At 40.9% G+C, this 24,577-nt stretch overlaps 1 protein-coding gene across 2 annotated transcripts in view; it reads left to right on the forward strand.

Annotated features, from left to right (window-relative positions):
• The window catches only part of ADGRA1 (adhesion G protein-coupled receptor A1), a 342,093-nt gene that overhangs the window by 232,996 nt on the left and 84,520 nt on the right, over positions 1 to 24,577 (forward strand). Inside the window, exon 2 of one of the 2 annotated variants that reach the window (XM_075258485.1) lies at positions 4,253 to 4,357. The exons of the other annotated variant lie outside the window; for it this stretch is intronic. Coding sequence (XP_075114586.1) covers positions 4,262 to 4,357 — 96 coding nt within the window. The 5' untranslated portion in view covers positions 4,253 to 4,261. The remainder of the gene's footprint in view (positions 1 to 4,252; positions 4,358 to 24,577) is intronic. 2 annotated transcript variants of the gene reach the window in all.

Consider the following 24,577-nt stretch of genomic DNA (forward strand, 5'->3'; position numbering starts at 1 on the left):
TGGGAATAAAATGCAGACCTGTTACCCCCTATCCTATGGATAGACTTAATTTTCTACAACTAGAGATGAGCGAACAGTAAAATGTTCGAGGTTCATTTCAAGTAGCCCCTCAATATTCGACTACTCGAATCGAATATCGATCCCTATTATAGTCTACGGGGGAAAAATGCTCGTTTCAGGGGTAGGCAACTTTCGATCAAATTATACTTAACAAGTCCACGAGTGAGGGTCGGGCTGGATCCTCCGAGAAGTCTTCTCCTTGCAGCGTCCCCGCGACATCTTCTGGCTCTGAATTCACTCTGCCAGGCATCGGGCCTGGGCAGAGCCGACTGCACATGCCCGCACTACTAGCGGACATGCGCAGTCGGCTCTGCCCAGGCCCGATGCCTGGCAGAGTGAGTGAAGAGCCGGAAGACGCCGCGGGAAAGCTGCATGGAGAAGACTTCTAAAGGTAGGAGAAGAACCAGCGTTGATTGGCCGACCGTATAGCGTTCGGCCAATCAATGCTGGTTCTGCATCGAACTTTTACATTTGAATAGCGAATGGTACTCGATCAAGTACGAGTATTTCGAATACCTACTCGATCGAGTACTACTCGCTCATCTCTATCTACAACCCTATAATAAAACTAAAAAGATTATATACCAGTACATAAGACATTCTATTGAAAGTAAGACTCTTCTATAGTTTATTATACAGTGACTACTTAATGATTGAACTGACATTGTTATCCCGGGCTGATGATGACTATACTGGAATAAATGACCCATTATCTCCACAAAAATGCTTCCAACCTGCAATATTTAATTATTTACCAGCACAGGAGACAGATCACTCCATCTTCTTCCCTTCGCATCCAATAGTTGACAATTCCAATCTATTGAAATAATTAGGTTATATCTCAGTGGGCACAGACAGGTTACAATGACAGTTCTACAACCATGTACACTTTGGTGAGAGCTGTCGGCTTTCCAAGATTACTACTGTATTTCACATTAAAGATATTATCTGGTTTAGAAAACACATATTCAAGTACACATTTAGAGAATTCCAAGTTAAAGGCATTGTCTCGCTTTTAAAGGGAGTCTATCAGAAGAGCACACAATAACAATATCAATCCAGCCAAACCGGTAGATAGGTTAGAGTCCAGAATCGAAAGGTGTTGTAGGGACTCTTTCTTAATACTTCCTCTACACATTATAGCTGATCACTGGCTATCTCAATGGTCAACTTAAGATGGCTGAAGCCTTCTAACAATTGGTGGTCAACCACTTCTGTGAAATCGAGAGAGTGTAGAAAAAGGAGTCCAGAAGTAATTCTGATCTGGTTCTGTGATACTAAATACACACCAAAAATTTTTGAGAATCCTCACCAGAATCCTATCCACTTAGCAGGTACTGGAAAACATTGGAGAGCTAGGAGAGGTAAGGGAATGTTTTTTTTAAAAAAAAAAAAAAAAAAACTTGCCTCTCCTGACTCCAGAAGGCTTCAGGACTATTTGATGATGTCGCATGGGCTGGGCTGGCTCAAGTGACGTCTGGTACATCTTTGAAGATGGCCAACATCAGCAAAGAGTGTGCCGGAGCCCAGGAAAGGTAAGTAATGTTTCGTTTATTTTTGTATCCTCCCCTGGGTCTCCAATTATTATACTCTGGGGTCGGATAGAAGGGGTATGGGTCGGGAGGAAAGGGGGAGGTATAGGTCAGGAGGGAGAGGGCAGCTCCATGTCAAATGTTTGGTTAGGGGCCCCATTATTCCTAATAACATCACTGGTTAGAAGTATAGAAGTGTATTTTTTCTTTCCTCCTTCTAAATTGGAAGAAGGTGTTTTTTTTTTTTGTTTTTTTTTCAATACCTTATCCCAGATTTCACAGTTGAGCAAAAACGCCAAGATGTTAGGGAGCCGCCAAAAGGTGGCAGTGTAGACACAATTTATATTATTTCGGACACTTGACAGCCTAATTTGCATACCTTTTCCCAGAATTCGTAGTTGATAGCTTCCCATGTATACCTCTGACCATGGCATTTATCACCCATAGGTTCCCGTGTTATGCAGTACTTTTTTTTTTTTTTAACTTTAGACACCATTGCTTGGAATACTAAAATCTGCTCCTTTTATCGCCATATACTGATGTTTACCAGACTGACAGAGACTGGTATAACACTCTTTTGGCCTCGGTCATCTTACTGGAATACTTGACGCATAAATCAGGGACATGTCCCGGCATACATGCTAAGCAGAGGCCAAACAAATGATGTGGATCCTGTCAACTTGTACAGACGTCTTAAAAAGAAAACAGCTCCAAGTCTCATCCCTTAGTCATAAAGCTGCATAATACACTGTATTACAATCTAAAACTTGTATATTACTGAATATAGGCTTTACAGTTATTCAATCATCCATGCCTTGCGACTGAACTGGAGGAATCTGGGTGGTTGAGAGTCTTTGGACAGGGCTGTCATTCCTGCCATATAGTCATATTTGTAGAAAAGCACTATTGAGGCTTTTAATCAGAGAAAATCTTCCCATTGAAGAAAGTTGGTTCTGTGGTTCAACTGTTAGGATGTCCACCTGCTGCATGGAATGTCTTGGGTTTGGGGTCCAAAACAGACCTAGTGGAAAAAACTGAATAAAACTTTTTTTAAAATGGGGCACCCTTCAGCTAGTTTAGGGTGATGAATCCTGGTATCTCGCTGCTGATGTTACAATGTTGCTGGGCCTCCTTTCCATTGAGCCGTGACCCTGAGTGGCCAGTCAGAGAGAATCTTCCCATTGAAAAAAGTTGGTTTTGTGGCTCAACAGTTATGGTGTCTACCTGCTGCATGGAATGTCTTGGGTTTGGGATACAATAGAATGAAACTTAAAAAAAAAAAAAGTTTGACCCCCCCCCCCCCCCCTAGCTAGTTTAGGGTGGGGAATCTGGTATCCCACTGCTGATGTCACAATGTTGCTGGGCCCCCTGTGTATTGATCTGTGACCTTGAGTGATGAGGCCCTGGGTCTATAAGGTGTCTTACAATGTGACACAGCATACGTGCAATGCAGTAGATCTTGGAAGGCCTGCAATATGTTATGGTTTGGGGCTTCCTTGCCTATATGGCCCCTTTCGAATTAAGTCTATCATAGATGTTTTTTTTGTTTTTTTTGTAAAGCATGCAGTAACAATGAATCCTTCTAATATTGTTACTTTATTGCCCAAATCATGAGAAATAAAACATTAGTAGCAAAGAATTGGCATCCACCGAGACCCGACCAGCTTGGAACTTTGCCAAAAGTGCTTTAGCTGATAAAGCATCTGCATGGGAAGGTGATTGGATTGATTTTTGAGACAGACATCTAATTCAGCTGGCGGGTGCGTCTGCATTTATGAGACATTTGATGAATGAGAATGTACAGCATAAACTAGCATAATCACACATATAAATTGTATTTTAAGCATTGGCAATGTTTTGCAGAAGAGATAAAAAAAAAAACAGAACCCTGCGTTGCTTTGTATCGGAGACTGGCACGCTACGAGTTCCCTTACAATTGACAGTTATGTTGATGATCATTTCATAAAACAATGTTGCTGAGAGTTTACAGCGTTCAATCCATCAACGAAAATGAATACCCTGGATTGTGCATTAGAGATAGGGAAAATGGAATTGTCTGTGTTTGGAAAGGCTGAGCCATTCAAGAGATTAGGTCACATATCCTACTTTCTGCAAAGGAACTTGTCGTTCATTCCGAGCTCAAGGCAGATACCTATACAGGAAAGACGTCTTCCATATAAATGTCTTCTGAGATGTCTTTTTGCTCACTTCAGCATCAGCCAGCTTATTAGGATAAACCAAAGCTATGATAATAGTATATAGGAAGGTTTAAAGGGGTTCTGTTTCCCTTCCTACTTGGTAAAAGGGTCTCAGTCTTAGGTATGGGAAGGCGTCTGTTACAGGAGCCACCAGCCGATCACATGATCCCCGATACTTAACTTATCCTATGTGTGCTCAATCCAGTAATTTTCTGTATTTTTTCAGTTCCTTGTTCACACTATTGTTGGGTGTCCATTGTCACCCAATCGATGAGACCCAGCTGCTGACAATGGTGTCCATTGTCCTGATCCGTCAAAGGACAGGATCAATGAATATTACAGTTTCCCCGATTGATAGGGACAAACATTATATCTGATTAACTTCAATGATAAAATAAAAAATGGAAGATCGTGTGTTGCCAGCTTTCCGTTTGTTTAGATCTTTTTATTTTAACATTGCAGTGAATCAAGATGGATACAAGCAGAAAACCTACCTGGAAACTTTGGGAAAACTTTAACGTCTGTTGTTCTTTTCCGCTGACAGATCAGAACAATGGCTACCTGATGGTAATGTGACTTTCCCCTTAGTAGTGCTCTTAGTTCAGTATTGTTTGATATCCATGTGGTCTGTTTTGTTGCATCCAAAGTTCTTGTAGGAATCTGTTCATTGTCTCATTGTTGGTTTTGAGATCTGTTTAGTTTCTTGTCTTTGGGTTCTAGAACTCTTGTGGTGTTTGTGTTGGGGTCAGTACTGCAAATAAGGGGATAGCTATAGGGGCAGAGAGGGTTAGTGGTTTTTGGTGTTGGGGTCAATGTTTAGGGATTGGTCTAGAGAAAGTTTGAGTCAGGACCAGTTCTTGTCTGTACCATCACCATCTTCCATCATTTTATTACCAACATCCTCATAAGCTTGTCCTATTATGTGACTACCTAATCATTTGTTCCATCACCATCTTCCATTTGGTCCATCATTTTATTACCAACATCCTCATAGGCTTGTCCTATTACGTCACTACCTAATCATTTGTTCCATCACCATCTTCCATTTGGTCCATCGTTTTACCACCATTCTCATATGCTTGTCCTATTATGTGACTACCTACTACTTATCATTTGTTCCATCATCTGTTCCTTCCATCATCAGACCTCTGTGCCGGTCATTTACTCCCTCGTTCCTATTTTGTTGGCTTCTTGTTACCTGCTAGTATTATAATACATGCCTTATATGCCTTTGTATTATTGTATTATTTCTTTGTATTTTAAGCATTGCCAATGTTTTGCAAATTAGATTAAAAATCTGCTTTGCTCTGTATCGGAGACTGGCACACTACGCGCTCGCTTACAATTGACAGTTCTGTTGATGATCATTTCATAAAACAATGTTACTGAGAGTTTACAGCGTTCAATCCATCAAAGAAAATGAATACCCTGGATTGTGCATAAGAGATAGCGAAAATGGAATTGTCTGTGTTTGGAAAGGCTGAGCCATTCGAGAGATTAGGTCACATATCCTATTTTCAGCAGAGCAACTTGTCTTTTATTCCCAGCTCAAGGCAGATACCTATATATGAAAGACGGTTTCGATATAAATGTGTTCTTTGTTGTTAGATTTATTTTTGCTCGGGTTACCATTAAACAGCTTGTTGGGATAAACTGGAGTTTTTATGGAAATATTTAGAGGGGTTCTAAGCTTGGATACTTCCAAGGTCCTACTTGCTATAAGGGGCTTGAAATATAAGCCCAACTCCAAAAATAAGGCCTAGATACAGTCAGCACCTCCAAGTCTAAGTTGTTGTTTTTTTGTTTTTTTTTATATATAATGTAGTCCATTTTTCCCTATCAGTATGTCTTTGGAATATGGCAGGAAATCCACGCCACCAAGGGAAGAACATACAAACTCCTTGTCCTTGGCAGGATTCAAACCCAGGACTCCAGCACTGCAAGACTGCATTGCTAACCACTGAGCCACCATGTTGCCCCTCCGACTCAAAGTTAGGCCATATGATGACGCCCCAACCCCAGCCATTTTACAGGATTCGTCTAGACCTCATCAGAAAATATTGTAATTCACTCCGGTGTTTGAAAAGTAAGACCTATCCCAAAAATGAGCCCTAGATACAGTCAGCACCTCCGGCTCTAGGTTTTGTCACATGATGTCACCCTAACCATTTTACAAGATTTGTCCGGAGCTAACCAGAAAAGTGCCAGTGCCAGTGCATGAACAATAAGACCTACCCCGAAAATTCGCTCTAACCTTTTATTCGGAGAAAAATATTATATAAGACCCTGTTTCATTTTTGGAGAAACGCGGTATATTTTTGGTCCTTGCTTTTGTCTAAGACTACGTTCACAATACCGTTGGGCGTCCATCGTTCTAATCCATGAATATCGTTCCCCGGAATGATGGAGATAAACGGTAGACTTTAGATTTATATCTGTCCTGATTCACATAGATGATGCAATAAAACGGATGGTCCATTTTGCCGACTTTCCATTGGTTTAGATGTTTTTATTTTAACATTGCAGTGAAATAAGATGGATACAAGCAGAAAGTCTTCCAGGAAACTTTGAGAAAACTTTAATGTGTGATGTTCTGATCCTCTGACAGATAAGAATAACAGACACCAGATGGTAGTGTGAATAGACTCGTAGCAGGGTTAGCTCAATATCGTTCGATTCCAATGTTTAATTCTAAATTTAATTTATATCTCCTTGTGATGATTCTTTCTATCCAGACTTCTTGTAAGAATCTGTTCGTTGACTCATTGCTGGTATTCAGATCTGTTTAGATTTTTGTCTGTGGGTCCTAGAGCTCTCTTGTTGTTTGAGTTAAGGTCAGTATTGCAGATTAGGGCTTTCATTGAGAATAACTATAGGGACACTGAGGGGCAGGGATGTCATACATAGTGGGCATCAAAATTAGTGGCCTGAGATGTTCTTTGGTTCTGCTCTAGCCAAAAGATGACTATCCCATATAGAAAACGTATGATTTCTTAACGTGGTATATGATTATATGTTTTATAAACTGGACAACCTCTATATCTAGAGCCTTTGACCTAGGGCACCCTATGAAAAGAATCCTATCCTATCTATCTATCTATCTATCTACAGCATTTCACTGGTTCCAAACTACAAAGTGTCTTTATTTTATGTAGCGATATTTCAATTGCATTGGAAACCACTGAAAAAGTTTCCAGATTGAACCAAAACATCACTACTTGGAATAAAGAAACATTGCTTTTTGGAGCCAGTGGAATGCTGCCGTTTTTACATGCTCTATGTACATTGGAAGTGGCCATCTTCCTTGGATATGCTGCTTTGAGCTTTCTTGTATCATCTATCTATCTATCTATCTATCTATCTATCTATCTATCTATCTATCTATCTATCTATCTATCTATCTATCTATGATTATATCTATCTATGATCTATATCTATGATCTGTATCTATGATCTGTATCTATGATCTATATATGTCTATCTATGATCTATATCTGTCTATCTATGATCTATATCTGTCTATCTATGATCTATCTATCATGATAGATGCCTGTCTTGTATTAAACCACTTGTTTGTTTTTTTTTGATTACTCTGGTGTGCTGCCATTTTTTCTAGCTCTTTGTATGGTTTGAGGACCCTTTTGGTTGGCTTTGCTTCTGCTGGCAATAGTGACTCAATTGGTGGAGATCATTTGACAGGTTCCCTTTAAATCATCCCTAGCATCACTTTGGTGGTGCTATGTCTCAATCAGTAGAAACCCTTAAAGAGGCTCTATCAGCAAAATCATGCTGCTAGAGCCCCACATATGCGTGAATAGCCTTTAAAAAGGCTATTCAGGCACCGTAAAAGTTATATTAAACTACCCCCCCCCCCCGTTTTAAAATAATACCCTAAAAAAGAATATCTACTTACGCATAATGCACTGTGGGCGGGCATTCAGGGTGTGTCTTCTTCTTCATCCACGCCTCTTCTTCCTCCGATGTCCTCCGGTCCCGTCCTCCTCCGGCGCTCGCGAGCGGACACGGTAATAAAAAAATGGCCTGGGCGCTTGCGCAGTAGCATGCGGCTGCTACTACGGCTACTGCGCAGGCGCCCAGGCCATTTTTTTTAATATCAATGTCCGCTCGCGAGCGCCGGAGGAGGACAGGACCGGAGGACATCGGAGGAAGAAGAGGTGTGGAGGAAGAAGACGGCGCACCCTGAACGGCCGCTCAGCGTGCACGATCCGTAAGTAGATAACATTCTTTTTTAGGGTTTTACTTTAAACGGGGGGGAGGGGGGGTGGTTTAGTATAACATTTACGGTGCCTGAATAGCCTTTTTAAAGGCTATTCACGCATATGTGGGGCTCTAGCAGCATGATTTTGCTGATAGAGCCCCTTTAAAGCAGGGGTGCTCACACTTTTTCAGCGTGTGAGCTATTTTGTTAGCTGACCAAGGCAAAAGATCTACTAGGGCGGGGCCGGGTCTGTGGGCGGAACTGGGCGGGATTATAGGCGGTGCGGGTGTGTCTGTGGGCAGGGCCGAGCATTTGGGCAGGGCCAGGCGGATCGTGAATGCAAGAGACAGCAGCGTTCTATGGCCGCCCAGGGATCCCTGCTGTCTGTCTGTCTTAACAGCGCAGGCTGAGAGTTATCTCTGGATACTGGCAGGCTGGGGCTGCGGCAGCCAGTGTCCGGAGATGACTCTCAGCCTGCACTGTGAACAAGCAGACACCGGGGATCCCTGCATCCTGTGATCGACCCATACGTCGGAAAAAACCTAATACAATGAAGAGCCATATTTATCTTGTTTTAGAGACTTTTATGGTTCGTACACAAAGGTTTTGCTGACAAGTGGTGGATGTAGCAGAAAGTGGATGCAACCTATGTAGCAATACTGTGCACCAAAATTTTTGTTTGTTTTTGGGTAAACGAAGTCAACTAATGGGAGTTATAAAACTACACGAGACGGTCTAATAGTGCGGATATATCATCTAACATAAGCTACTATGATAAATTTGGGGCATGTTTAGGTTAGGTTCATACTAGCACTGTCTAGCCATGAAGAGTCTGACCGCTAAGGGTAAGGTCACACAGGGCTTTTTGGATTGGATTTTGATGTGGGGGCCGCCTCAGAATCCAGTCCAGGGGCCACACGGTGGCTCAGTGGTTAGCACTGCAGCCTTGCAGCGCTGGAGTCCTGGTGTTCAAATCCCGCCATGGGCAAAAAACCATCTGCAAGGAGTTTGTATGTCCTCCCCGTGTTTGCATGGATTTCCATCCCATATTCCAAAAAAAGACATACTGATAGGGGAAAATGTACATTGTGAGCTCTATGTGGGGCTCACAATCTACATAAAAAAAAAAAAAAAAAAAGAAAAAAAAAAAAAAAGAATCCAGTCCAAAAAATGGCTAGCTGCGACTGGATGCTGGTACAGTACACTAGCATCCAGTCATGGCATTCCGCTTGAGATTAGGCCCAAATGAATAGGTCTAGTCGGGATGGAGTGTCGCGCCACGGAGAAAAGGCAGGTCTCTTCTTTTTTCAGCAAGTGGCAAAAAAAACTCTGGCAGAAAAAAGCAGTGAACGGCTCCCATTGAAGTCAATAGGAGGCATTTTTTGGAGCCGGATTCTGAGGAGGATTCCATGTCAAAATCTGGTCTAACAAACCCCGTCTGAACTTACCCTAAAACAGGGGTGCCCAATATGTCGATCGCGATCTACTGGTAGATCCAGTGTCCAGAGATAACGCTCAGCCTGCGTTGTGAACAGACAAACACCTGGGATCCCTGGACGGCCACAGAACGCCGCTGTCTCCTGCTCTCACGATCTGCCCGACCCCACCCACACATGCCCACCCTGCCTGGCTCCACCCACAGACCTTCCCAGGCCCCGCCCACAGGCCCGCCCCGGCCCCACCCTAGTAGATCTTTTGCCTTGGTCAGCTAATAAAGTAGCTCACACGCCGAAAAAGTGTGAGCACCCCTGCCCTAAAATATCAATTACACACCAAGCCCAGTGGACCCTTTTGACTACGATGGGTCCATTGTTTTTAAACAGAAACCAGTGGAGGAGAAAGTCCTCTATGCAGGATTTTCCCTCCAATGAAACATAGTCGCCAACATAGTCGAAGACTGTCTAGTCTGCATCGTCTTACAGTATTTGTAAACCTACCCCATTATGTGTTATGCTTAAGGCAGAACCTGAATGGACATTGTGTGACTGACTCCCTTTGTCATGCCACTCCCCTCGGATCCTGCCCTAAGCACAACAAGCAGGTTTTTTTTCTTTACTTTTTAAAAATCTTTTTATTCTCAAAAAAAGAATTAAAAAAATTAGATGCCACACTTTTCAAGCTAAGACGTATTAGAGACAGTAAAAATATCAGAAATGTTCTACTGAAAACATCTTTGACATACAGAACCACCAACATCTGAAAAGGGCAGATGAAAACACTGAAGGATTTAATAGGTTGTAAAAAGGCAACATCAACAAAAAAAAGATGCTTTTAAATTTCACAAGATTTGTCGTTAATTATTAACTCGAATTTCCTTGGAGAAAAAGAGTGAAGTTTGCAAGATGAAGGAAATCTAAGAAGACACCCACAGAATTAGGCCAAATTACTAGTAGACATAGAGTTTATTTCATGTTGATATCTTCCCATGCTGAGCTACCGGGGCCAATAGCAATTAATACTCGTGTATTGCCATAGTAAGAGTTAAATTCAGATTTATTTTTTTTTTATTAGATATCTAATAGCTGACTGTAATGAAATAGACAAAACAGAATATATAAGGATAAAGTAGGTGGAATCCCATTAAATGTAATGACTCAGATGAGGAGCGATGCCACCGGACTCCTCTGTTATTTCCATTTATATTCTCCAGGTTTATGATTATTATAAGGCTTATTATCTGATGGGCCAAAAAGAAAGATTTGGCTGTAGTTATAGAAATCTAGAAATGGCTGCCTTAAAGGGGTTTTCCAGGACTTGTACATCGATGACCTTTCCTTAGAATAAGTCATCAATAGGTAATATGTGAGAGTCTGATAATTCTGACCTGGTTGATGTAGTCATCATGTTAAGGTATCACCGAATGCCAAGCACATTGCCAAACATTGGATAGGGGCTGTTGTTGGAATTGTAGCTCGGTCCCATTCACTTGACTGGAACTGAGCTGATTCTGTACCAAGTGATAGATGAATGTGACATCACAAGCACAGGGAATAGACTGCAGTTCAGTGAGCTAACGCTTCAAACAGCTGTTGGATCCCGACCGATAACATATTGGTAGTTTATCCCAAGGATAGGTGATCTCTATTTAAGTCCCAGAAAATCAATTTAAAGGGCTTGTCTTCTGGACTCTTTAAAGGGGTTGTTTTCTGGTGTTGTCCGGGACCCTGGGAAACTGCAAATGTCTACATCAAAGCTCATGACATTAACACACCCATGTGACCACTCAGATCCAACTACTAGCACGACCAATTCCCCAGGGCTAGTGGTATCAGCTAGGAAGAGGTCAGGGGATGACTTTAAGGGGCACAGAAGTGAGTCAAGTTGAATATTAGTATCAAATTTCCACAGTTTCCCTGAGGCTCCCGTTATTATATCCTTATGTCTAAAGAAATCTCCAAATATAATTTAGATTTTCTTGGTGGCAAACCTCAAAAATATCAGGTTTGACCAAATCTGAAAATTTTGGTAAATTTCCTACAAGCTTGGCTCATAATGGCTTTTTTGTCTCTAGTTTACAATCATCCAAGAGATGGTGTTAGATAAAATTATGGCGAGATTTGCCATATTTATCTTCCATTTTGAGACCTTGTGATACCTATAATGTATTTTAGATGGACTGGTCTGAGTATTACATAAGATTAGTAACCTGTATGTGCTGTAATACGGTGTCACCACCCCACCGAATATTATGGAGATGTTTTCTAGGCTGTAATACTTCTAGGGGATAACTCTTTGGTAATAAGGCTTTGACTACTGTATAAAAATGTTTCTCTAAGAAATTCAAGCCATAAGATGGTAACCTATGGTTCCACGGACGTCTTTGGGTGCTACGTTACAGTTCCTTACCATCTGAGCTTGCATAGAGCCATATTACAGCCCTGCATAGGAGACCTTACTCATGATTTTTGGATATTTCATTTGATCTTTTGTGTTAGTGGTAAATTGACTCATCCTTACTCGTACTAGAAAAACCATCTAGACAGAACCAGCGTGTGCTTGAGACGGCTGAAAGGCGCTTGTTATTTAGAAGACTCTGGTGCATTGTTTCTTATAGCACGTTACAATGAGCTCTATGCACAGCCATCTCCAAGAATAACAATACACAGCAAAAGCAGGAGAAAAGTGGCCACTTGATGAATTTTGGCAATCTTCCCCCTGTAGTGTAAAAATCAGCATATAGATTACTGCTTTGGGACAGTCATACAAACCAATGATAAATCAGTCTGCTCCATAGAGATGTACAGGGAGAAGAAGTATTCTCTGCTGATTCACCGCTGTGACAGACTCTGCCCCGTCTACTACATCTGTGTTATCTCATCTAACAGACAGGGAAGTCTATGGACTTTATAGGAGAGGATCTTAGAACATGGATGAAACCTCACCCTGTTCATATCATGTACAGATGCAGCAGAGTTTAACCTGACTTGCTGCAAGATAACTCGCTGCAGTATGATTTCTTGTAAACTATTGAAAGAGTCAAGTTAAGTGTTGATGTTAAGTGTCAAGATAAACTTTGATACATCTGTACACTTTAAATAATTTTGGCCAATTTTACATAAATTTTGGCGCAATTAGTTTTAGAATAAATGCTGAGCCTAGATGTTCCTTTTTAGAGAAGTTGTGTAGGATTACCTTCCCACCATCCTGACATCAACAAAATGGCCGTCCGATGTTTAGGGGGTATAGTGCACCCATCTAATTGACTAGAATAAGACCTCAGCACTATATTCACTGGGCATTTGGCACTTGTCTCGGCAACCCTACCAACCAGCCTGTAGTTGTGTCTCCATGCTCTTGGTCAGATCAGCCCATAGCGTACGCCTTCTTGGCCCCCCTTTTAAAATCTTTAGTAAAATATTTGAAAATCGACATACAAAGTATTTTTTGTTACTTTTGTGGCAATAACTGATGTAGCGTTCTTATCTGTCGTTTTTCTCCATAGGCTTCGCTATGGCATTGCTGAATGCCAGGGGAAATGCGTATACGAATTGTTACTAAATTAAATTTGAGGCAAACTTAAATTTATGATGGATGGGGCTCCTATTGGGCATAAAACCTAATGTAGATGTGAACTCACTCCTATTGTCATTGATCCAGATTTTCTGCCGATGAACAATATAACAAGTCAATCTGGGCTCGAAAAACATCCCTTTAGCATGCGGCAATCCTCATGTATGGGGACAACCAGCTATTAATATGATCGTTCATCCCTATACACTTTGTATCCTTCCCCTGTTGACCGGAAATGTCTTGTATTTGTTCATCCACAAAGAGTAGTGCTTGGGAGTGGAGGCTCGTATGAATGGATGAATATCTTTTCATCCCAAAATCGGCCTTTGCAAATGGCTGTTTAAGGCCGGGGACCTACATGACGAAAAAACCTGTGGTTTACCCGCGGTGTAAATACCATGGAAATAATTGCGGGGTTTTACAGTCCCTTTATGCTAGATGGGATTCTAGCAAATCTTTGCAGTAAAATGCGTGTAGTGGACACTCATGCCTATGGAAACTGCCATTGTTAAAATGGTAAATCAAATGTAAAAGGTAAAATGGAATCAAAGACCGTGGAGGAAGACTCCTGCAATGCCTTCGCAGTTTTTCCTGCAGCACTTTTGCCACGGGATATCCCATGGGATTTTGACCTAAAGGAGATTTTCTACCCTAAAATTCATTTTTGATGTTGATGACCTATCCACAGATCTAGGAAACCCCTTTAAGTAGTATGTATTCAGTAGTCCTTGCAAATTATGTAAACTGGACCCCCGTACCAGGCTCTACCAGTTCTATCATCTGCTCCCTTTCCGTACTGTCAGTTCTACTATAGCTGTACTTATCATAATGGCTTAACTCGAGCACTGGATATAATGGCGGGGACCAATTTGTGCAAGTCGCATGGGCTGAGATTTAAATCAGGTTAGATCCTAAAAATGCTCCAAATATCTCTTACACATTTCCCTTCAGCAGTTCCTGTAATTCGCTGTTTTTCCAGGCATATTTCAGTGCATTGTAATTTTGTATTACATTATGATGAGTGACAATAAAAGGTAGTATTCCCAACACTGCCATATTACTTAGCACAGACCTAGCCGCTCTCAGCAGTATTCGCCGCTATAGGCTGCACCGCCGTCTTGATTATTTTCGGAATCAATGGTCTTGCAGATTTCAGAAAAGCTACAATTGCTTTACAGTAATCTTTCTCTGCAGAGAGCTCGTCCATAGTCCGGTTGATGCAGACACTGACAGCACTATCCTTTCTTGTATTTTCCTTTCAGCAGAGACCAAGCCAAAAATAAAGAGCAATTTAATAGGATTCACGCGGCGTCAGCAAAGATTCAGAACGAATTTACCAGCAACAGGATGAATTGGGGCAGAAATTCTCATTGCGTCCTATTCATGGTCAAACTGGGTGTTGCGGGTCATGCTGAGATATGTAGTGGCCATCACTGGCTATTGTCTGCAGTGGAAACCATAGAGGAGATACAGATGTGTCCACCCTCAATTTAGTTTCATTTTGGTTAAAGGAGTTGTCCATAACCTGAAGATAATTGATGACCTATCCTGTGTCAGGCTGGATTTACATCAGTGCTCACTTTCCATTGGGGGATTTCACCACCCATACTGCTTGCAGGACTTCTCTCTGCATTTTGTGGATGGAAACCCAGTAGGCTCCACTATAGTCTATGGGGTCTGTGAGTAACCACTTTTCAAGTGGATTGGATTTCCATTTTTCAGGTCTCCAAGCAGACCCGAAGAATGAAAACCCAAGAGCAGGTGTGAACTGGGCACCAGATTGGTTGGGGGGTCAAAACCCAGACATCGCACCAATCAGCTGATGCAGCTGTTGAATGCCATATATAAAGTATAGGTTCAGAAGTGGCCCTGTTCTTTTTAAAGTGGGGAGCAAGTTGCAGGTGCCACCACTACAGTGTACAGAGCTCCATACTCTGTATACAGCTTCCAGTCCATACACTGCTGCAATGGCGCCTGAAACTGCTCCCATTCGCTTGAATAGAAGCAGAGCTGGTTCCAGCCATATATCTAGTATACAGATTCTGGCATCCAAAATAGCTGATCGATACAGGGTCTGTGTATCGGACCCTGACCAATCTGTTTCTGATAACCTATCGACAGGTTGGGCCATCAGTATCAATCATCTTCAGGTCCTGGACAACCCTTTAAGGATTTCAATTTCTCATTAAAGGGATTTAAAATGGAACACGGGTAGATGGGGTGGGTCATACTCCCCTAATCATGATGCCTGTGCTGAGACTTGCCAGGCCAGAAGTTGAATGGCTCAAATGACTGCTGAGACAACCACTGGCCTCAGGAGTAGTTAGTAAGGAACCGGTGACCCACCATTGCAGCTTAGCTCCCATTGACATTCATTCAAATTGAACCTAAGCTGCAGTGACACAGGTCCGCCACTACACAGCCAGCAGTGCTGTCTGCTTCCTGCTCCATTCTCTGTGTATACGCTCCGGTTAACAGCTAATCGATGGTGGTGCTAGATATCAGACCCCCACGGATCCGACATGAATAATGTATCTTTAGGATAGATCATTAATATATTTACCCCAGAAAACCCCTTTAAATTCTATGTACAATACTGGAATAATCCACAACTGTCTTCTCAGACCGGGTGCAAAATGACTGTCAGTATATCAGAGTAAATAACCTTCCTTGGTGCAGTTAGTTTGGTTTAGCAATATAGCGGCACTCCTGAATTCTTAGATGTCAGTGATAGACATGTGTGATCGACAAGTGTCAACCTCCTGAAAATTACACATTCGCTGCGTTCAGTATAATAATGAAGAACCTGTTCTGACAAACTTCTTGTACTTGATTGAGGAAATCATCTGCCATGGCATGTTTACCTCTGCAGTGACAGAGCCCCAGATGCACAAATTAACCATTTATAGCGCGACGGGTTAGTACTTGTGGTAGATTTTATTAGCTCAATATGGGATTGTAAGAAAAGAATAAAGTCCAAATATAAGGAAAATAACACCCAAAACAATTTGCTCTAAAATAATAAACATTAATATTCAGCTTCACTCACTGGGTTCCATCATGATGAGGGATGTAGGCCTCAGTGGTCATGTAGACGTCGTGCACTTGCATCAAGGCATCATGATATTGGTGGCACCATGTGACCACAAAGGGAAGGGGGGTATGGGTGTTTATTGTATTATGGCAGCGACTCTAAGCCTCCATTTACTGTACTCTAATACTATACTCCTGAGTATAATAAAAGCTCTTTGTTCAGACCCACAAAATTGGTCTGAAACTAAACTGGTAGTTGAACCTTATGAATATTCGTAATTTTTTTTTTAATGTAGATTGTGAGCCCCATATAGGACTCGCAATGTAATTTTTTTTTCCACTATGAGTCTTTGGATTATGGGAGGAAATCCACGTAAACCCGACGAGAAAATACAAACTCCTTGCAGATATCGTCCTTGGCAAGATTCGAACCCAGGACTCCAGCACTGCAAGGCTGCAGTACTAACCACTGAGCCACCGTGTTGCCTCAATATTCTTAAAATTAATCATGTGAGGATCGCCCATCTCTAACAGTGAGCTACTTGTGGTTTAGCTCATAAGTCCAAATAGATGCCAAAGACCAACCCTTTGAGGAAGTGTCTACATATTTCTTTGAGGAAGTCAGTCATTGTCCAATCATTGATACTATGGAAAAAAAATAATAAAATACTTGCAACAATGGGATTCTAGGTTTGAATTCAGCCAAGGACTACATCGGCAAAGCGTTTGTATGTTCTCCCCGCGTTTGGAGTGTGTGGGGGAAACGAAGACTCGGAGGAAACCCTTCCAAAGACTGATATGGAATGTAGATTGTGTGCCCTATATGGAATAGTGTTGACATATCTCTGTAAAGCGCTGTGGAATGCAATGGCGCCAAATAAATTTGATACCATTTGCTACAAAATTAATTTTATTAGCGCTACAGTAGTTTGCAAAAGATATCATTAATTGCTAACACCTATATTAAAAGTGGGTTATATACCTATGTGAGCACTGAAATAATTGGACATGTGCAGCGTCTGAAGGTGGCGATAAGCAAAAACGAGTATGGAAGCGTCTAGACACAATTCCTTAGAGGGGACGCAATGCAATGTCAATGGTTTGGTACTTGCTACGCAATATGAAGAGGTTCTAGATAAGACACTCGTTTACAGAGAATCCAGGTGGATTTAGCTGCTGGGTTTCTGTAATCTCCAGGTTTTAAATGTGATTTCAAGATTTGCTTCTTTCTTGTAATAATGCAGTTACTTTTATTTCCAATCCATGTAGTAGAATTGCTTTATATGATAAGGATAGAGATGAGGACAGCGTTGCCCCTAGACATGAACAACCTTAGCTACAACAGAACAATAGTCTAGATGCTGGAAATAACTAACATTGCCAGAAAGAATCGTCATGAAATCATATTGACACCTTTAGACACATTCTTTTAATAGCCTATTTGTTTCCTCACCCTTTACCTCAAATTTACTTGATACATTTTCTACTAAGAGCTCCCATTTCAGTAATACAGACTTCAGCCTGTCAACATAAGGGATAAAGATTTGGAGCATTACATCATGGTTGGCCCGAAGTGATTAGCTGGCTGTGGAGAAGCCAAAAACATCTCTATTAGATGAGCTCAATGTGTCTAAGGTCAAAGTTCTCAAACCTTCAGTATTGCATTAGTCAAAGAATAAGCAATACTCCTCAAGCTTAAGTGAAATTGTTGATTTATCCACCCATGTTCACATACAACACTTCGGCAACCCATTGTGGCTTTTCATGAGAGCTTGAAAATAGCTCCAATGTTGGCAGTGGAGATAAGAGAATAAGTCAACAATCTCAGACTCTAGGTTCACACCTACATTGGGTTTTGGATAAAGACATGAGTCCATCAAGTCCAACCTATAACCCTACAATCCCCTACAGTGTTGATCCAGGGGAAGGCAAAAAACCCCATGAGGCTGATGCCAATTGCCCTATTTCAGGGCCTATCATACGAATAATACCAATTGATTGGTTTCAGTATTGTATCTGGGCTCCCATCAATCTCAAATTACTGATCTAGCATAAGGATAATATCAATTGATGGGTGCCGATCCTTGGTGTTGTATCTCCATCAATCTCAAATTACTAAGTTAGCATAAGGATAATATCAACTGATTGGTGCAGGTTGTTAGATCCCCACCAATTTCAAATTAATAGCCTATCTTAAGAATAATACCAACCATTCGAGCCCAGTGTTGGGTGTCAGACCCCCACCAATCTCAAATGAATCAACTATCATAAGAAAAATACCAATTGATCGGTGCCCATCCTTGGTGTTGGTGTTGGATCCACATCAATCTCAAATTACTGACTTGGCATAAGGATAATATCTATCGATTGGTGCCGGTTTTCAGATCTCTACCAATTTCAAAATTAATAACCTATTTTAAGAATAATACCAAGAGATCGGTGGGGGTCTGACACCCAACACCTGACCCAATCTCAAGTGAATGACCTATCTTAAGAATAATACCAACCGATCGATGATGAGTGCCTGATCTTAATGACTTATCATAAGGATGTCATTCATTTTTAGTCTTAGACTTTAAATGGTTAATGGAAAATGCACATTAGCTGGAGAGAGCACACAATACAATACAATATATACCTGGTCATCATTCCATTATGTCCCTTGAGTGTTTCAGAAGATCACCATGAGGGGAGGGGGCTGCTAACAAAAGGAAAAATTGTAATGAGACTCATCAGAGCAGAGAAAGCAAAGGTTCCATTTAATCAGTATATATTCTCATGCATGTAATAGGGAACCAAAGGGGACATTTCCAATCTCTACGCAGCACAACCTGCAAATGCCATGATTTAAAATGCAGCATCCTAACATTTACAATAAACCCTGAAAAGCGTGACAATATTATGGCGGATCGTAATGAAGGAATGTTCACATTGCAAATATTAGACAATAAAATAGACAAAAACATATAATAAGCAGAATAAAAACGTCTGGTTTCATTGGTATGGTGGCTTGATGGTCTTACCCCCAAAATGATAAAAAAATGGGTATAGATTTTTCCCAAAAGATCCAGAAATGACTGTGGATCAGTGGCAAATCTACGGGATGGGATCGGTTATAATCGATCTGTTTTTGCATAAATCATGTAATAATAATAGAATAAATCAATTCTGTTCTCTGATTATCATCACATTGATCTCCTGCCAATTTTTCTACTGTTTTTTTTTTTTTTTTTTTATAGGGTTTTTACTAGAGATGAGCGAGTAGTACTCGATCGAGTAGGTATTCGATCGAATACTACGGTATTCGAAATACTCGTACTCGATCGAGTACTACTCGCTGTTCAAATGTAAAAGTTCGATGCAGAACCAGCATTGATTGGCCGAATGCTATACATTCGGCCAATCAACGCTGGTTCTTCTCCTATCTTTAGAAGTCTTCTCCGTGCAGCTTCCCCGCGGCGTCTTCCGGCTGTTCATTCACTCTGCCAGGCATCGGGCCTACCCCTGAAACGAGCATTTTCCCCACATAGACTATAATAGGGTTCGATATTCGATCCGAATAGTCGAATATTGAGGGGCTACTCGAAACAAATATCGAACCTCGGACATTTTACTGTTTGCTCATCTCTAGTTTTTACCCATCCTATAAAATGGAGACATATCACTTGTCACTTTCTTATATACTTATTACCCTCTAGTATTGTGATACATGGTCCATAATTTTTTTCTTGACTGTCCGGTTGTTACACAATTTGGCCCTACTGCAAGTCCTGGAGATAACTGAGTAACTGGAGATAGTGGAGTGTTGTAGGTGAAGGCCATTTCTGCCATGTTGTGACGAGCCGGCACTGACATAGCGTCATCTGTCCTCGTATTCACTAATGAGCTATAGTGATTGTCCAAGAACCTTAGTGAGTAAGAATACAAGCTCTACTTGTATCCTTGAATTATTTACAGATAGACCAACCCTTAAGGAATTCGTATCTGATTAACCTTAACTGAAAAACACCTCAACGAGGCCTTCAGAATTCATTTAACTCGATTTTCTCAAAAATATATCTCTTTAATCGAGAAAAGATAATGGGGGAGATTTAAGACTAGTGTTTGCACCCAGTCTATATATCTACTGCACTGGGCTCAATTTACGATAAGGCGTAGGCCTCCTCAAGAAGCAGGGCAAAAGTAATGTAGGGGGCCTAGATTTCGCTCATCATTTGTTAGTAAATGATCATAAATGCTTAGACTCTTCTAAGAAAGTGGCATAAAAAAAATTCCCTATTTTTGAGAAAAAAAGCTTGACTTGCACAAAAAATTAGCAATTTTTTTATGCCTTGTACACCAGAATACTGATGTACAAAGCAGAATAAATCTAGGTCTACCCAGTTCACATCTGCGTTGTCTCTCCGTATGGGGATTCCTTTTCTTTCTCTGCGTTTCTTTCGCCCTTTTCACGTGGAAAGTGAACGGAAACCATATGGACCCCATTACAGTCTATGGGGTCCGTGGGTTTCCTAAGGTAATCGCATTCTTCTGAGGATTAGGTTTCCATTTGGGGTCCCCATGCAACAACTCGAAGGGAAACCCATGCACAAATGTGAACCAAGACCAAAAAACGTATGCCATAAATAAATACAGGTTCCCCTGATGTTCTTGGTGAGATGGGCTCGAGAAGGATGTACTCAGTTCTGTCCACTCACTTCTGTAAGAATTACAGAATTAACTGTGGATATGTTATAAATGACCATGTCGGGGATACCAGATTAACCATTGAAAGTCACAGTTGGGCTGTTCTTCACCTGGGGTGGAGACTCAGTTACTGCCCTAACCATGTACCATGTAGATTGTTGCCCCAATATATTTTACTTTTGTCTCGCCCGCCCTCCGAGCTATGACTCTGATCCCATTAACCCAAACTCAAAGGAAGTGTTATTCTTGTCAAAAACAAGGTATGTTTTTGGACCCTTTGGGCATGAATGGGAACAGGAACTGATCTAACAATACTCCCTGCTAGATGTGTTAGTATTACAGGAAATAAAATAGGAAACGTTTTCTTCCTACCTTCAGATTAAAGGACTCTAGCCTTAAATATATTTTTCTTATATCTTATTTATATAAGGAACGGTCTACACGAAGATGACAGGACAAAAATATAATCATGAAAGAACTAAACTCTGAAATCCTGACCATTTTCTTATTCTTATAGTCTCATTACTGTCAAAATTTGCCAACAAAATGGCTCGGGTAAGATCTGACATTTGATCTCTCAGCGGCATCCAAGTGTAACAATATTCACGGGCTCCTGCTTTTCCCGGTTGCACTTGATTAAAGACGATCTCCCGCTATTATAAGATATAAATTTTACCAGATGTTTGTGTGGGCTGAATTCACATTCATTCCATCTTTTTCTTCTATTTGTTCTAAAGATTATCTGCAATGTCACCAGAATTGAACATCCTTATTTAAGTGTTTATTGAATCTCCATTATCCAACCTCCTGGATTCTGTGCTAGCATGTGATGTCTTCCATCTCGGCAAATGTTGACTTTTTATTGTCTGGTGTAAGAATATTACACATAAAAAGAGGGATTAAGTGGAAGTTTTTGTACGTGACTATAGGGTCCTCTTCACTAAATTGTTCAAAAAGTTTTCAAAAAAACGTGAAAAAATTAACTAAAAAAATACCAAACGCAATGAAAAGGAAGATAAACAAATATTATGTTGCATTGGCAGTATGTACATTACTCGAAATATACAATATTTGCCTCCAAGTCACCCAATTTTTTCTGTTCTAAGAGAATATTAACAATTTTTTTTTTTCCCTTTTCTGACCATTTTCTCTTAAACTAGACCTACAAAATCCTGATCCTAAAAAATAATAAAGCCAAAGTGGGGGTAAACAGAAAAAAACAAATAAAAAAACCCATTAGGATAGGGCCACATGGCAACATTATTTAAATAAATAATTAAAAAATCAATTTAAATTTGCGCGACTTCATTGCGACACATTGTTGCATCAATGCTGCAAACCGCACAATGAACTCTGTCTGATGTTGCAGCTTGGTTCCATTAAATGAATTGGGGCTGAGGTAGGGCACGGGTTGAACTCCCCCAAAAGATATAGCCGATGGCTAGAGACCCCAGTATTGGGATACCCTATGATAAAGTTATCATTGTGGGACCCACGTAACAGAAAGAGATGGCGCTTGAAAGCACGTGCACTTTTGTATTGCGCCAATGCACTTAAAATTAAAAGAATTGCACCGTTTTGTGTTCTCAGCATCCCTACGCACCTATCTGTCTCTAGGGGTGTGGAATATAAACAAACCTATGCATGTTGTTTGATCTTGAAGATTTGTGACTCTCCTACTTCTGTATTTGTAGGGTAGCATGAAGAAGAAGATAGTGTTGTGGTAAAAATATAACTGCGGGATCAGACTACACAGTGATTTTATGGTCTGTAACCATGGAGATACATAGGTCTGCAGGGCAGCTGGAACCACAAATAGCAGGGTAGTTTACAGAGGTCCATTTTTTATTTGAAAAAAAAATTGAAAATGGTGATAACTTTTTTTTAAAAAAAACTTGAGTTCACAATTGACTACCCTCCTTGCATCAGTATACCGTGCACATATTTCATGTGATTATGCCATGTTGCGACGTAGACTTACACAGCTAAGTGCTCGGTTGGCATTTTCGCAAAATCAGAATGTGGTCTAATTCCTGGAGGCGTTGGCATACCACGTTATTGCCTAGCCAAACTATAGGGTATGATTTATCGAAGAGTCAAGTCCAGCACCGATGTGTGTGCTCTAGTTATTAAGTCACGTACTAGAAATTTTGCTTTTATTCCATGTGGTAATGTCTCAAAGAAAATTCCTAAAATTTTTAAAGGCATCATTAGAAGGAAACTCTTCTGGTTCTTCGATCTACAATGCAAACCAATCTATAGACTGTTGTTGGCTTCTGTGGCTTTTGTTGGCTTCCTCGACACCAATACTTATTTTTGTATGTTGTGCACACAGCTCATACCACTAAGAAGCTTCATCCATTTCAGTTGAACTTCTGTAGAAGCGAATGAGCCAGTGATGTAACTAGCAAAGACTGGGCCCCCCCAGCAAACTTTTTGATTTGGGGTCCCCTCCCACGGCATATTGCCTCCTTTTACTGGATCTTAAACAGTCTAACACCCCATTTACACCCACTATAATGTCCCAAAGTGGCCTCCAAACAATATAATGGCCCACAGTGGGCCCTGCAAACAGTATAATGTCCCATAGCGGGCCCTGCACGCAGTATGTTCCACCGTGGCCCCTGCACACACTATTATTAATGTTCCATAGTTCCATTACTCTTTGAATAGATATACTAGCTGACTCCCCAGACAGGATTTCGACCATAAACCCTTTGTTTTGGTGATAAGTGTGGGTTGTAGCATTGAGGGTCACATTTATCCTGTGGGTATATCAGAAATGTTTATAATGGGAGTACCCTTGCCATTGTCACCATGTGTATAATGGCTATAGCGTTCGCAGTTACCATGACCGTCAAATGGACTATGATATAGAGTCCCTTGTCCTCTGCTTAGTGGGCACAGAACCGTACATTCCATAGTGGCTGTTCTTGGTATTGCAGCTCAATCCCATTCATGTGACCAATGGATGTAACGTCACAAGCACGAGAAGAATAAGTGGAACTCTATATTATAATATCAGACAAACTCTTTAATGACCAGAGTCCCAGATCTGTGTCAATCTGCTCCTGGCATAATCTTCATCTCTGTCCAGTTGTTCGGAAAAGTGAAGCCAACCACAACAAAGACAAATGACCTTAAAAATCCTTTCTTAAAAAAAAAAATCTGAGCAGTTGTGCTAGAAGAGAAGATGTAAATTAAACACATAGCAACCTCTTTATAGGTTCCATGGATGAGAATAGCGTGTCCTTGTAGACACCATGAGAAGATGTGAAGAGATGCATTGCCCCGTCACTGGCATTATGTCCAATATAAATAGATGTTGTATCACCTCTCGAAGAAAAGAAGGTACTTGGAAGAAAATAGCGCCCATAATTTAAACATTAATATAAAAGCCGATAAGACGCCTTCACCTTGTAGAGTGCCCCATTTGCCATTCTTCCGTGGAGGCGCAGACAATATGAGATGGAGCTTTACCTTCTGGCGAGCTATTTTCTGTAACTATAGAAAAGCATTGCTGGATCCTATTACTGTTTATGATGAGCTAGTCACAATATGAAGCATAAGAAGTGAATCATCCAGCCAAAGCTGATAAAAGGGGAAAAAAAAAAGTATAAAAAATGGCAGAAAATTGGCTATTTGTAATGCTTGGAAACCGTGTATTGCTCTAAAGTGCATCTATCACTGAATCCAACAGATGGGGAGTGAAAAATTCTCCTTGTGTTAGACCATGGACGTCAGGAATAATTCCTCAGTGGGATTCAGAACAGCAGTCGATAGATCTCCGCAGGGGAGGGGGGGCTCATTCAACAGCCACAACAATAAGGCAGATAGAG

Source organism: Leptodactylus fuscus, chromosome 10 (genome assembly GCF_031893055.1).
Source record: "Leptodactylus fuscus isolate aLepFus1 chromosome 10, aLepFus1.hap2, whole genome shotgun sequence".
Lineage (NCBI taxonomy): Eukaryota > Metazoa > Chordata > Amphibia > Anura > Leptodactylidae > Leptodactylus > Leptodactylus fuscus.